Source organism: Arvicanthis niloticus, chromosome 22 (genome assembly GCF_011762505.2).
Source record: "Arvicanthis niloticus isolate mArvNil1 chromosome 22, mArvNil1.pat.X, whole genome shotgun sequence".
NCBI lineage: Eukaryota > Metazoa > Chordata > Mammalia > Rodentia > Muridae > Arvicanthis > Arvicanthis niloticus.
The window spans coordinates 8,299,698-8,313,024 of record NC_133429.1 but is presented as its reverse complement, the minus strand read 5'-3'; the positions used below and the strand labels follow the sequence as shown (position 1 = coordinate 8,313,024).

The 13,327-nt window shown below is 43.4% G+C and overlaps 1 protein-coding gene across 1 annotated transcript in view; it reads left to right on the top strand.

The window, feature by feature from the left end:
* Bpifc (BPI fold containing family C) overlaps positions 1-13,327 on the top strand; it is a 59,716-nt gene that overhangs the window by 19,091 nt on the left and 27,298 nt on the right. Inside the window, exons 4-7 of the mRNA XM_076919815.1 lie at positions 1,187-1,315; positions 3,031-3,186; positions 3,311-3,374; positions 5,564-5,624. Of these exons, the coding sequence (XP_076775930.1) occupies positions 1,187-1,315; positions 3,031-3,186; positions 3,311-3,374; positions 5,564-5,624 (410 nt within the window). The remainder of the gene's footprint in view (positions 1-1,186; positions 1,316-3,030; positions 3,187-3,310; positions 3,375-5,563; positions 5,625-13,327) is intronic.

The following is a 13,327-nucleotide window of genomic DNA, read 5'->3' as shown; positions in this document are numbered from 1 at the left end:
ATGGAAAGTGGTTATCAAGAGGCCGGGCAGTTGGGGATCACCCAAATCGTAGTAATTTGTCATTGTGCATGTAGTTTCTCTCTTCATGGATTACAGGCAAACCCACTGCCTTACAGGTTCCTGGGACAACCTGTTTGACAGCTCAGGGAATCTTGCAGGAAACCAGCTCTACTCAGCTCCTGAGCTAGGGAACAGACATATAGGGGCACCTGGAAACAGAAGAAGAAAGGCATGTTTTGTTGTTTTAATGAGTGGAAGTCAGGGCTACAGCTGACACATGTCAAACGTCTGTGTCTGTGTGTATATGACAGTCCCTTGAAATAAACAGCTGCTTCATCAAAATAACAGATGTCATCCCCTTTAAGAAGTGGTGAAACTGGTATTTCAAAAAAACAGTGGCAGTGTTGTACCTGTTTTTGATTTTAAGGAAATGCAAATGGCTAGGGAGACCCCTCAGTGGGCAGGAGTACTTGCTACAAAAGCCTGATCCAAATGTCAAGCACCCATATAAAAAGCAGGCTGGACTTCGTATCCCAAGCACTGCAGACACCAGAGAAAGGAAGCTTACTGGCCTTCGCTGGCCACCAGGCTACCTCCAAGTCTCTCATCCTCTGTATCCCCCACTTCCACTTATTGGAACAACAAAACAGATAGGTTTGCCTGCAATCTGTGAAGATAGAAACTACATGCTCAATGACAAATTACTACGATTTGGATGATCCCCAACTGCCCGGCCTCTTGGTAACCACTTTACATCGTAGGTCAGCTTGGCCCTCACAGTATCCCTGTAGGACTCTGGTGCACGTGCAAGCTCCAGCTCAGATACCAGAAGATGGGAATAAAATGGAACGTGACAGAGCAGAACACCTGAGTCCTCCTCTGGCCTCAGCATGCACATACTCGTGCACGCATAAAACACACACACACTAAAATTTTTATGAGAAACAGATTATTTGATTATTTACAAATTTAGTTCTAAACTTGATTACTTCCTCCATTAACTAGACTCAGGGTCTTCTTGCTAAGAGGACTCATGATGCTGAGGGCAGACAACCCACTAGCAAGCTGGAGGAGCTCTTCTTCTGTAGCAGTTGGCAACCACAGAGCGGCTCCAGCCTTTCCAAATTTGCTCACCTTCTTGATGTCCAGAAGCGATGCCTTCACTTTCCTGTCTCTTGTTTTACAGCATAAAAATCAATGCCTTTTCATTCCCAAATACCTCACTGGCCTTTGTACCTGGGGTAGGAATCAGAGCACTAAGCAACCACGGCACTGCCAACATCAGCACCAACTGGGAAGTCAAGGCTCCACTTTTGTGAGTATCCCACTGGTGTCCACTACTGTTAAGGGGGAAAATGGAGATAATTCACTGCTGTTTCCTATGTAAGCTTCTTTCTTTCTGAACCCATACTTTCTCAAGAGAGTTATTGGGTGAGCGTTGGCTCTGGAATCCTTGCTTTGAAGGGAGGTGGAGGAAAGGCACCCTCTCATAGAAGAAGAGCAACAGAGCATTTAAGATTTCCTAAGAAATCTTATGGTGTAGTAGTATATGCCTTTAGTCCTTGAACTAGGGAGTCAGAGCCAGGCAGATCTCTGTGTGCTCAAAGCCACCCTGGTCTGCAAAGTGAGGACAACCAGAAGGACAGACACAACAAGTGTGTGTGTGTGTGTGTGTGTGTGTGTGTGTGTTTTCAATATATAAATAATAAATAATTCCTAAGAACTAGAAGCCCCTGGGAGAAAAATTCCTATATATTCCACATTTTCAGTCCACTGACCTGCACCAGGTAGTTAGTGCATTTCCCCATCTGCAGGGTCAACTGATGGAAATGGAGCTTCTGTTTCACATGGAAGTTGAAGGGTTGTAGTTAGCTTGAGCCTCATTCTTCTCCAATCAAAAGATCCCTGTGCCCTCTGAAGCCAGGAGTGGTGCCTCAACACGTGCAACTCAAATACTTGAGAGACTGAGGCAAGAAAACTGCTGACAGCTCGGGCTACATATTGAGTTCTTGACCATTTGGGTTACAGAGTAAGATCATGTCTGAGAGAGTAGAAAAAGAAAGAGGAGGAGGAGGAGAAAGGGAGGAAGGGGAGAAAGGAAAGAGTAAACAAAAACAAAGAACCGTTGGGTTGGAGAGATGGCTCAGAGGTTAATAGCACTGGCTGCTTTTGCAAAGATCCTGAGTTCAGTTCCCAGCACTCACGTTGGATGGTTCAAAACTGCCTATAACTCTTGTTCCAGGGGTTCTGGTGCCCTCTTCTGACCTTCTTAGGCACCTGCGTGTTTGTGTGTGTGTGTGTGTGTGTGTGTGTGTGTGTGTACATGCGTGACGGGGGGGAGAAAGAGAGAGAGAGAGAGAGAAGTTAAACTCAAAGTATAGCTACAAACCAACTTCTATAGACAAGTCTTTGACCCAGTATAAAAGTTTAGTTTGTCTTGATTAGCACACAACATAACACATTCAACCATTCACTAGGGTACTCTACAACCATTTATTGAGTGCCTATATATGCCAGTCTAATAGATTCCAGATAAATAGCATGCTCCCCAATAAACAACATAGATTCATATACTTCCTCACTTCTTTGATGGTTTGGCAGCTATGTGTTGAGGAATTGTTCTGTGTAGGGCCCTCTGCAAAGTCTTGAGTAACATTTGATCCACTGCCTCAAGGACTCTGCACATGCTAAGCGTCCCTTGCCTATGTACACCCCTCCTAGGTAAGGTGTTTACCCCTGGTGTTCCCTCTTGAAGTGAATACTGTATGTAGACGGTATTCCATCTTGGCTTAGCCACAGCAGCACCAGAGCACCTGGGACGACATAAACACAGCATCCTCCAGCTGCCTGTTTCCACACTCACCACCTCACTTATTCAGTAAGCACTCATTCAGCACACACCATGCTCCTGAGTCTGTTGCAGGTGTTAGGGACCCTGATATGAGCATGACAAAATCTCTGTCCATAAAGAACTTATCAGACCCATGTATGGCACAGACTTGGGTAACCTTTCCCTTTCTCTCCTAACAGCCAGGATTCGGGAGCTGCCGATCTGTTCCTTTCTGGAATCTACTTTACTGGTGTCGTTGCCTTCACCCGTAATGACTTTGGTCACCCAGCTCTGGAACTCCAAGACTGCCATGTACAAGTGAGCCATGCCCGAGTCTCCTTTTCTGGAAGCCTCAGGTGAGTGACAGCAACCTAGTGGAGAAGCCTGGCCCTAAGCTGGAGCTTCCGGCTGCCACTCAAGAGAAGTCTCCCACTGGCATCTGGTGGTCTCTGATAAACTCCTTTTTTCATTTTTCCCTAGTGGCCTGTATAACTCCTTTGCTGAGCCCATGGAGAAACCCATTCTAAGGAATTTAAATGAAATGGTGAGTGTTCAGAAGTTGGACAACCACTGTCATGGTATCAGCAGGCTTATCATACTTTAATAATTTTTATCATAATGCTTATGGAGCGCTAACTGTATGCTAGGCAGTATCTAAGACACTTTAATTCATACTGTTCTCTGCAATTTAATAGTTTCTCGTGGTTCAAGCATTGTGGCAGGAGACACAGAAATGAATGAATCTACATTCCTTTCTTCAAATTTCCCCCATAGGATGGACAAGCATTTTGTTCCCAGTGCAGGCCTGGCTAAACTAGGAACTACTGAGAGTAAAAGAAAGAAGCAAATATTAGTCAATCTGGGAGAAAACAAATTCAGGCTTGCAAAGCAAGCCCTGAACTAGGGCTTGAGTTTAATGCATGGTCACATGACAATGAGACTCAACTAAAGGGGTTCAAAGAACAGGAAATTGTGTTTATTTAGGGAACTGGGCCTTGAAATATAGGTAAGATTTTGGTAGATGGGGAATGGATGGGGTATGGCAGGTATTTCCAAGAAACACATTAATAATACATTTAAAAGGCATAATAAGTTAGGTTGCCTTCTAAAACACTAACCATCCTGATTCTAGAAGTCATGGCTTGAAGGAGGAAAGGGTGGAATTGGCCATGTTCTCTCTTCTTCTCACCATACCTATCCTGTATCCCTTTCTCATATTTTGGAGGAATTAAGGACAGGGATAAAGGGAGGTGAAAAGGAAAGATGGGGAGGGATCTTGGCGCTTTCATGATCCCAGTGCTTGGCTCTGTGCCCGCTAGACAGCAGGTGTTTAGTGATTGAAATCAGCGTGCACTCCAAAGCATGAAGCAACTTGCCCAAGGAGACTGTAGAGCTGCTCAAGGTGACCCGAAGCTATGTGGCCTTCTTTTATGCTTGTCTCACAGGTAGCAACTGCCAGTGAATATAGAACCAGAAAAGGAACTTGGAAATAGTGTTTTAAATGGAGTGTGGTCCTTTGGCCTCTTATAGCAGGCCAATGGATATGAAATTAGGGGTTAGGAGTATGGCTGTGTTGGTGAGGTACTCGTATAGCATGCACAAAGCCCTGTGTTTGGTTCCCAGCCAGCTCCACGGCTGGTTGAGCATACCTGTAATTCTAGCCCTTGAGAGGTGGAAACAGGAGATTGAGACATCCAAGGCCTTTTTACAGATACACAGTAAGTTGGAAACTAGCCTGAGCTACATGATATCTCATCTCAGAAAAGGCAGCAACAGAGTTACCAAATACAGAGTATGAACTAGGCAGTATTCTGTAGACTATCAGTTTCTCCTCACAACTTGAAGAGGGAAATCTAATGATCATATATCCATGTTGCAGTGAGGAAACTGAGGTCAGAGTGAAAGTAAGTCACCACTCCCAGGCCTGGCTGCGTAGCCTCTGCTAAAACCACCATGATGGACGAGCATTGGAGAGCACATGGCTGGCACATCTGTGTTTCCAACTTAATAGTTTCTCTCTTCAATATACTTTACTGGCATCCACTCTTTCAGAAATATAAAACAGGACAGGGAGTGTCTCCCAGTTGGTAATGAGCTCACCTGGTATGCATGAAGTCCTGGATTTGATTCCCTAGCACCACATAAACTGGATATGGTGAGGCCCACGTGCAAGCATAGCCTTCACCTTCCAGGAAGGCGTATTGTAAGTTCAAGGTCATCTTAGACTACATAGCAAATCTAAAGGTCAACGTGGACTACATGAAACCATGTCTCAAGGAAAGCAAAGGGGTAGGGGGCAATGGAGTCCTAAATGGATCTCTAATCTTGCAGTCTCTTCAGTTAGTCCAGGTAAAAGTGAAGGTTTCAACTGAAGCCACTTCAGACAGGACCTTGAGCTGCTGGTGCGATGGGAGGCGGGGGTACTCAGACAGGAAAGACACAGCTGGTGTGGGAGCAGGCTCCTCTGGTGTGACACCAAGAGTGTGGACAGAGCACATGCCATAACATGTCTAGAAAGAAGCTCTTTTATGGAGTTAATTGGGTGTGGTTCCAGTTGCTATGAAACTCAACCAGAACCCAATGACACACTGCCCATACCTGTGGAGGCTGAAGACCAAGAAGAGCATCAGCTAACTTAAAGGAGCATTTCATGGCCACAGGGATAATGTCTCCCAAGCAGAACGTTTGTTTTCAAAATGGTAACATGATTTTTCAAACATTCTTTTGGTCCAGCTTTGCCCCATTGCCATCGACCAAGTGGAGGCGTTCAACGTCAACATCAGCGCACTGGAGGGTGAGTGTTGGGACTGACTTATGGATGGTTCTCTGCTCAGCTTCAAACTCTACCGAGGTCTTTTCTCTAAGCAACGAAGTGCCCATTTGTCACCTACTCTTATTTTCTCTTTTCTGCCTAAAAATGAGAGTTCCAGGACTCCACATAGGACCATGGACAATTCTTGTCACAGCGCATGTACTCCTTGGCAACTAACCAGCTTTGTTACAGGGCCAGACAGGTGGTTCACGGGGGTACACTGGGGAGCTGGGGAGAAAGCCTCTCCCTGGCTCTCATCCAAGCTATGGCCAGCTTCTTGACCAGGTTATCTGCCGAGCTTTCTCTAAGCCCTTCTGGCTGCCCTCAGTATGTATCAAGTCCACCCATCAGTACTCCTTCTGCCTCCCTTCTCACACCTTGGCTTTGCCCACACAGACCACTCTATGGAGAAGAGGCTCCTCTCTCTCTCCATTCATTCCTTTAACAGACCTTTACTGAGCCCCCATTTCACACCAGTACTTTTCTGGTGTCCACAGACTTCCTACCCCTCTACCTTTGTTTGTCCTTTTCATTTCTCATTTTTTAAAATTTTTTATTTTGTTTTCGAGACACGGTTTCTCTGTGTAGCTGTGGCTGTCCTGGAACTCACTCTGTAGACCAGGCTAGCCTCAAACTCAAAAATCCACCTGCCTCTGGCTCCCAAGTGCTGAGATTAAAGGCGTGTGCCACCACTGCCCGGCCCATTTCTCTTTTTTTAAAGACTCAGCTTAAGAGACCCTCCCTTCTGCACCCCAAAGCAACGCCTCCTCTCGAGTGCTACTTTATATATGCCTTTCTTTGCAACCCATTCATGTGCTCACCGGTGGTGTACAGAGCACTTAGATTCACCTGAACACTGATCTTGGTGCTGGAGATACACAAAGCCTAGAAGACAGAAAACCCACCTTCATGGGACTACTGGGAGGGAGCAGTAAACAAGCAAGTAATTCCTGTATTAGAGAAATTAAGAGTGATAAGAAGAAAAAAACAAGGGAGGGGCTGAAGAAGAGTCTCTGATTTAGATAATGTGATTAGGAAATGCACCACTGAGCAGGTGACATTAAAAGATGAACACGAAGGAACTGGGGAGTGGGTTCCCCCCAATCTGGGTTATCTTGGTCCTTTTTCTGTGGCTGTGATAAAATACCAGAGGCTAGGTAGATTTATAAACAATAGAAAGGTATTTGCCTCATGGTCCTGAAGGCTGAAAAGTCTAAGATTGAGGAGTTACGTCTGGTGAAGGTTTTCATAACAAGTCACAGCATGGCTGAAGACATATGAGTTCACATAAGACAGAGAAGAAATCAAGGCAAATTTGTAACAAACCTACTCTCAAGTTCACTATCTAGTCATAGACTATTCCAGAGGCCACTGCCCCATGGCCCAGTCACCTCTTAAAGTCCCACTTCCCAATACCCATTATATTGGTAATTAAACTTAAGTGTGGGTTTTAGAGGGATGCTCACATCATAGCATGCATGAAGAACGGTTGGGTAGAATAGATTGTATGCTCAACGGCCATGCAGCAGGAATGTGCTGAGTGCATTGGAGAGACCATGAGACCATGATAGAACCAGAAGAAGGACCTGGTTGAGGGGAGTTCAAGAAATCAGTTTGTCAGAGAGGAGCCTAGCAAAACTGCCCTCTGAGATGCTTCACCCAACAGATGACCGAAACAGATCAGAGACCCACAGCCAAACATTAGATGGAGGTCAGGAATCTTGTGGAAGAGTTGGGGGAAGGATTGAGAGACCCAGAGGGCATAGGGACTCCACAAGAAGACCTAGAGAGTCAACTGACCTCAACCCTTGGACCCTAACAGAGTCTGAACCACCAACCAAAGAATATACAAGGGCTGGACCTAGCCCCTCCCCTGCAGATATGTGCAGCTTAGTCTTCATGTGGGTCCCCCAACAACTGGAGTGGGGGCTGTCCCTGACTTTTGCCTAAGGATCCTGTTGTCCTAACTGGGCTCCCTTGTCTGGCCTCAGCTGGAGATGTGCCTAGTCCTGCAGTGACTTGGTGTGCCAGGATGGATTGGTACTCAGGGGGTGCCTACAGCCTTTTCAGAGGAGAAGGGGAGGTGGTGATGGGAGGGGCTATGTGAGGGGGGACTAGGAGGAGATGGTTTGCAATTGGGATATAAAGTGAATAAATAAATTAATGGAAAAAATAAATGAGTTTGCAGGTGGGGGAGGAGGTAGTTAGACTTGTCAGGCATCTGGGACACTGTAAAGTCTAACTCTTAATTTGAGACAGTCACTGTGGTGTCTGGGATAATAAACAAGAAGGAAGAATGAGGTGACAGCAGAGAAACATTTGGCACAGTAGAGCAATGCAAGGACTGCAGCTAGCCTGGCAGAGTGGCAGAGAGGGAAGATGTGTTCCTAATCTGGACATGCCTTTCAAGTAGACAGCAGTAATGGCCAACAGATCAAATGTGGGTGAAGGGAGTACTCAGGAATGACCTCAGGTCACTCTTAGCCAGAAGAAAACTTGGTGGTCAGATCATCAGGTCAGCTCCGGGAACCTTCTTCCTGTACTAGGTTATAATTTCCTGGCCATGTGTCTGTGCCCTCCTCCTCCAGACTCTGAGTTCCTAGGGGCCAGGATCTTTGCCCTAGTATCAGTCACAGGCCAGTGAATATTGAATCAATGAGGGAATAAAAGGCAACAGGCAGTGAGACAGAGGATGGATCGGGAGGAAGTGAGTGGATCGGGAGGAAGGGCAGGGATTCTTACAGTGCCTTTACTGTAAGAATCCCGGTCCCCTCACGGAGGGGAGATGAGATCTGATTAGATTGGGTACTTTTGTAACATTTAAAAAGCTATATTTAGGACTGGAGACTAAGAGCTCTGGTTGTTCTTGCAGAGATCTCGGGTTCTGTTCTCAGCATCCTCATCTGGTAGCGCATAGCCTTCTGTAAATCCAGTTCAGGAATTCTGACGGCCTCTTCTTGTCTTTGTGTGGCCTCTCTGATACAGCTACAGACAAGCAGGCACTTACATACACATGAGTGAAAATAAACTGTACAAAACTTAAAAGCCATAGTGACGCAGGATAGCACTGTTTTTACTAACTTGGCAATCCACTTCACCTCCTCCTGCTTCTCATCCTCATCTATGGCATAAACCAAACATGATATGAATGAGGTATTCTTTTATGATATTCTGGTGATCCTTAGGTACCTTCTTGGATCCTGGAAGGAGTCTTCAGACCACAGAGCACAGAGCATGCAGCAAAGGTCCTCTCCCAAGCCAAATCATAGCCCATGTGCTGCACTGACATCATCTCAGGCATAAAAATCTTTCCTCCCAGGGACTCTGCTCACTGTTGTCCCTACTCACGATTGTCCATCCAGTCCCAGAGGAAGCTTCTCTGATGATGACTGGATAAAGCACTGATCGATGATTATATCTAAATACCATTGAGAATCATTTTATTGCTACTATTTTTTTTTACACCAGTAATGTTTGTTTTTACCCTAGGTCTCTGGGCTGTCTAGTCTCTGATTCTTGGTTACTCAAGCAAGGTCAAGTATTGGCTCTGACTCTGTGAGCTGACCTTAAGTCAAATCAGACATTGGTTGGCTACTGCCACAAGTTCTATGCCACCATTGCCCTAGCATATTTTGTAAGCAGGACAAATTATAGGTCAGAGGTTTTGTGCCCAGGTTGGTATTTGAGTTTCTCTTCTGGTAGCCTGCAGAGTGCCTTCCTGCACCATAAACACTAGAACATACACGAAGGTTCCATGTAGCCACAGCTCGATTTCTCCATGTTCGGGGAGTTGTGGGATGTTGTCCTCAGCAATAGGGTCCTGCATCCCATCATTGTTCTAGGAACAGCCTGGATGGTTTGGGAATTTCTATGGACCCCCTTGGCCAACAACTCAACTGAATGCAACCCAGTACTGCTACTGGAAGCCTCATTGGATGACAAGATGGCCACTTGAGACTCCTTATCCCAGTTATTAGGGGGAACTCATTAGGATCACCTTCCTATGTTTTAGGGAGTTTCTAATGTACTGGTTTTCATGCCATCCCTCACATTCTCCTCAATCTCATCTTTCTCTCCCTCCATTCTCCCCTACTCCATTTCCCCTCTGGCTGCCCACCAGACACTCCTGTTCCCATCCCCACCTGCCTCCAGTTCACTCATATTCTGTTTATTCATTCTTCTGTTAAGGGACATCTAATTTCTGGATATTATGGGGAAAAAACAATGAACATGGTTGAGTAAGTGTCCTTGTGATAGGATGGAGCATCCTTTAGGTGTATGGCCAAGAGTGGTATAGCTGTGTCTTGATGTAGCTCTATTCCCAATTCTCTGAGGAGCAGCAATATTGATTTCCATACAATTCCATTTCAAACTGTCTGAACATGTTTTTACTCCCACAAACAAAAAAAGATTGTTCTGTTTGCTCTGCTTCCATGTCACTTGTATTATTAATGTTAACTGTTCCGACAGACATAAGATGGAATCTCAGAATAGTTTTTATTTGCATTTCCCTAATAGCTATGGATGTTGAACATCTTCGAGTGTCTCTCAGCCATTGAAGATTCCTTTTTTAACAATTATTCTCTTTTTAGATCTGTACTACATTTTTTGAAGAAATATGTGTGGCCCTGGCTGTCTTGTAACTCACTTTGTAGACAAGGCTGGCTACAAATTCATAGATTCCTCTGCCTTTCCTCCTGAGTGCTGGGATTAAAGGCATGAGCCATAATGCCCTGGTACCTGCACCCCATTTTTAAATTAGATTATTTGTTTTTGTGATATCTAGTTTCTTGAGTTCTTTATATATCTGTGATATTAGTCCTCTTTCAAATGTGGAGTTGATAAAAAATCTCTTTCCATTCTGTAAGCTGCCATTTTGTCCGATTGACAGTGTCCTTTGCCTTACAGACTGTTGATCTTAGTGCCTGGGATATTGGTATTCTGTTCAGAAAATCATTTTCTGTACCAATGCATTCAAGGTTGTTCCCCACTTTCTCTTCTGTCAGGTTCAGTGTATCTGATTTTTATGTTGAGGTCTTTGATCCACTTAGACTCTTGTGCAGGGTTTTATGATAAATGTGGATCTGTTTTGCATTCTTCTACATGCAGACACCCAGTCTGACCAGCACCATTTGTTGAAGATGTTTGTTTTTTCCCCAGTGTTTATTTCTGGATTCTATACCAAAGATCAGGTATCCATATATGTGTGGATTTATATCTGGGTTTCAATTCAATTCCACTGATCACCTTGTCTGTTTTTATGTTGTAGTCAGTAATTTAAGCATGATTTTCTTATCTGTTCCCTTTATAGTTTTCAAAAAATTAACAGAAGGACTTATTAACTTTATTAACAAGCCTTAAGCACTATGACTGGGCAGATACTCATCTATTCTAACACTCTAAGCTGTCTATTTCCCAGCCAAAGGTCTTGTGTTACTTGCAGTGTGAGTCTCACTCTGGCTTGCTCTGATCTGTGTGTCCTCGTGTCTGCTCTCTCATTGCAACCTCATGGCAAATCCCTTGGCAACCTGCTCATCATATCTCCTCATGGACCCTCTGCCTCATGGTCTCTCCACATGGTCTCTCTCCCTCCTTTCTTTCTGTTCCTTCTCTTACTTCTCTCTCTACCTGGTACCCCTAACTGGGATTGGAAGTCTAACCTCTTATCTTCTCTGCCCAACTACAGGATGATTAGTGCTTACTTAACCAATCAGAGATAATTGGAGAGCATTCTTTACATAACATTGATACAGGAGATGGTTCAATAATTATGAGAATGCTAGTGTCTGGACTATCACCAGATCCCTTGAGCAGAGAAATCAGCAACTAAATATACAGAGCACAAGTCCAACCCCCAACATTATGCCATTACCATGCAGTTTATATTACTCTGGCTCTGTAGCAAACTTGAAATCAGGGATGGTGAGACCTTCTATAGTTCTGACCTATAGTTAGACCTATAGTTAGTCTATAGTATAGACCTTCTATAGTTACTGTTCAGGATTGTTTTAACTGTCCTAGGTTTTTTACTTTTCCATATGAAGTTGAGAATTGTCCTTTCAAGATCAATAAAGAATTATACTGGAATTTTGATGAGAATAGCTTTGAGTCTGTGTAGATTGCTTTTGATAGGATGGCCATTAAACTATATTAATCCTACTGATCCATGAGCATGGGAGATCTTTTCATCTTACAATATTTTCTACAATTTCTTTCTTCAAAGAATAGGTTTTTAATTATACAAATTTTTGACTTGTTTGGTTAGAGTTACCTCAAGATGTTTTACATTATCTGAGGCTATTGTAAAGGGTGTTAGTTCCCTGATTTCTTTCTTGGTTCATTTGTAATTCATATATAGGAGTTCTACTAATTTTTTTTTTTAGTTAGTCTTGTATCCAGCCACTTTGCTGAAAGTGTTTATCAGCAGTAGGAGTTCCCTGGTGGAAATTTGGGGGTCTCTCATGTACTATCATATCATCTACAAATAACAATACTTTGACTTCTTCCCCTTGATCTCCCTCAATTTTTTTCTTGGTCTGGGTAAGACTTCAAGTACTGTATTCAATAGATATGGACAGGGTGATTAGCCTTACCTTGTCCCTGATTTTACTGGAACTGCTTTGAATTTCTCTCCATTTAATTTGATGTTGGCTCTAGGCTTAGTGTAAGTTGCCTTTATTGTGCTTAGGTATGGCCCTTGTATTCCCCATCTCTCCGTGACTTTTATCATGAAGCAGTGCTGGATTTTTGTCAAAGGCCTTTTCTTCGTCTACTGAGATGATCATGTGGTTTTTAATCTTTGAGTTTGTTCATATGGTGGATTACATTGATTGGTTTTCCTGTATTAACCTGTTTCTGCATCTCTGGGATGAAGCCTGCTTGATCATGGTGGATGATCTTTGTGATGTGTTCTTAGATTCAGTTTGCAGGTATTGAGTATTTTTGCATCTATGTTCATGAGGGAAATTGGTTCCTAATTCTCTTTCCTTGCTGAGTCTTTATGTGGGCTGGATATTAGGGTAATTTTGGCCTGATAAAATGAATTAGGCAATGTTCTTTCTGTTTCTATTCTGTGGAGTAATTTGAGAAATATTGGCATTAACTCTTCTTTGAAAGTCTGGTAGAATTCTCCACTAAAATCATCTGGCCCTATGGGGTTTGGTGGTGGTGGTGGTTGTGGTGGTAGTGGTTGTTTTAGGTTTTCTTCTTTTGGTTTGTTTTTTGTGTTTTGTGGGGTTTTTTGGTTTTTTGTTTGTGTGTTTGATTTTTTTGTTTTGTTTTTTTTGGGGGGGGTTGTTGGAAGATTTTAATAATTGCTCCTATTTCACCAAGTGTTGTAGGTCTGTTTAAATTGTTTGTCTGTTCTCTGTAGAACTATGATAAACGGTATCTATTGAGAAACTTAGCCATTTCTTTTAGATTTTCCAATTTGGTGAAGAACAGGTTTTTAATGATATTTTTGTGACTCTGGATTTTCTTGATGTTTGTTGTTATGTCTGCCTTTTCATTCTTGATTTTATTAATTTGAGTAGCTTCTTTCTGTCTTTTATAGTTTGGATAATGGTTTCTCTATCTTATTGATTTTGTCAAAGAACAAACTTGTTATTTCATTGTTCGCTTTATTTCTATTTTTGTTGATTTCAGCCCCAAGTTTTATTATTTCTTGTCATCTATTCTTTTTTGAT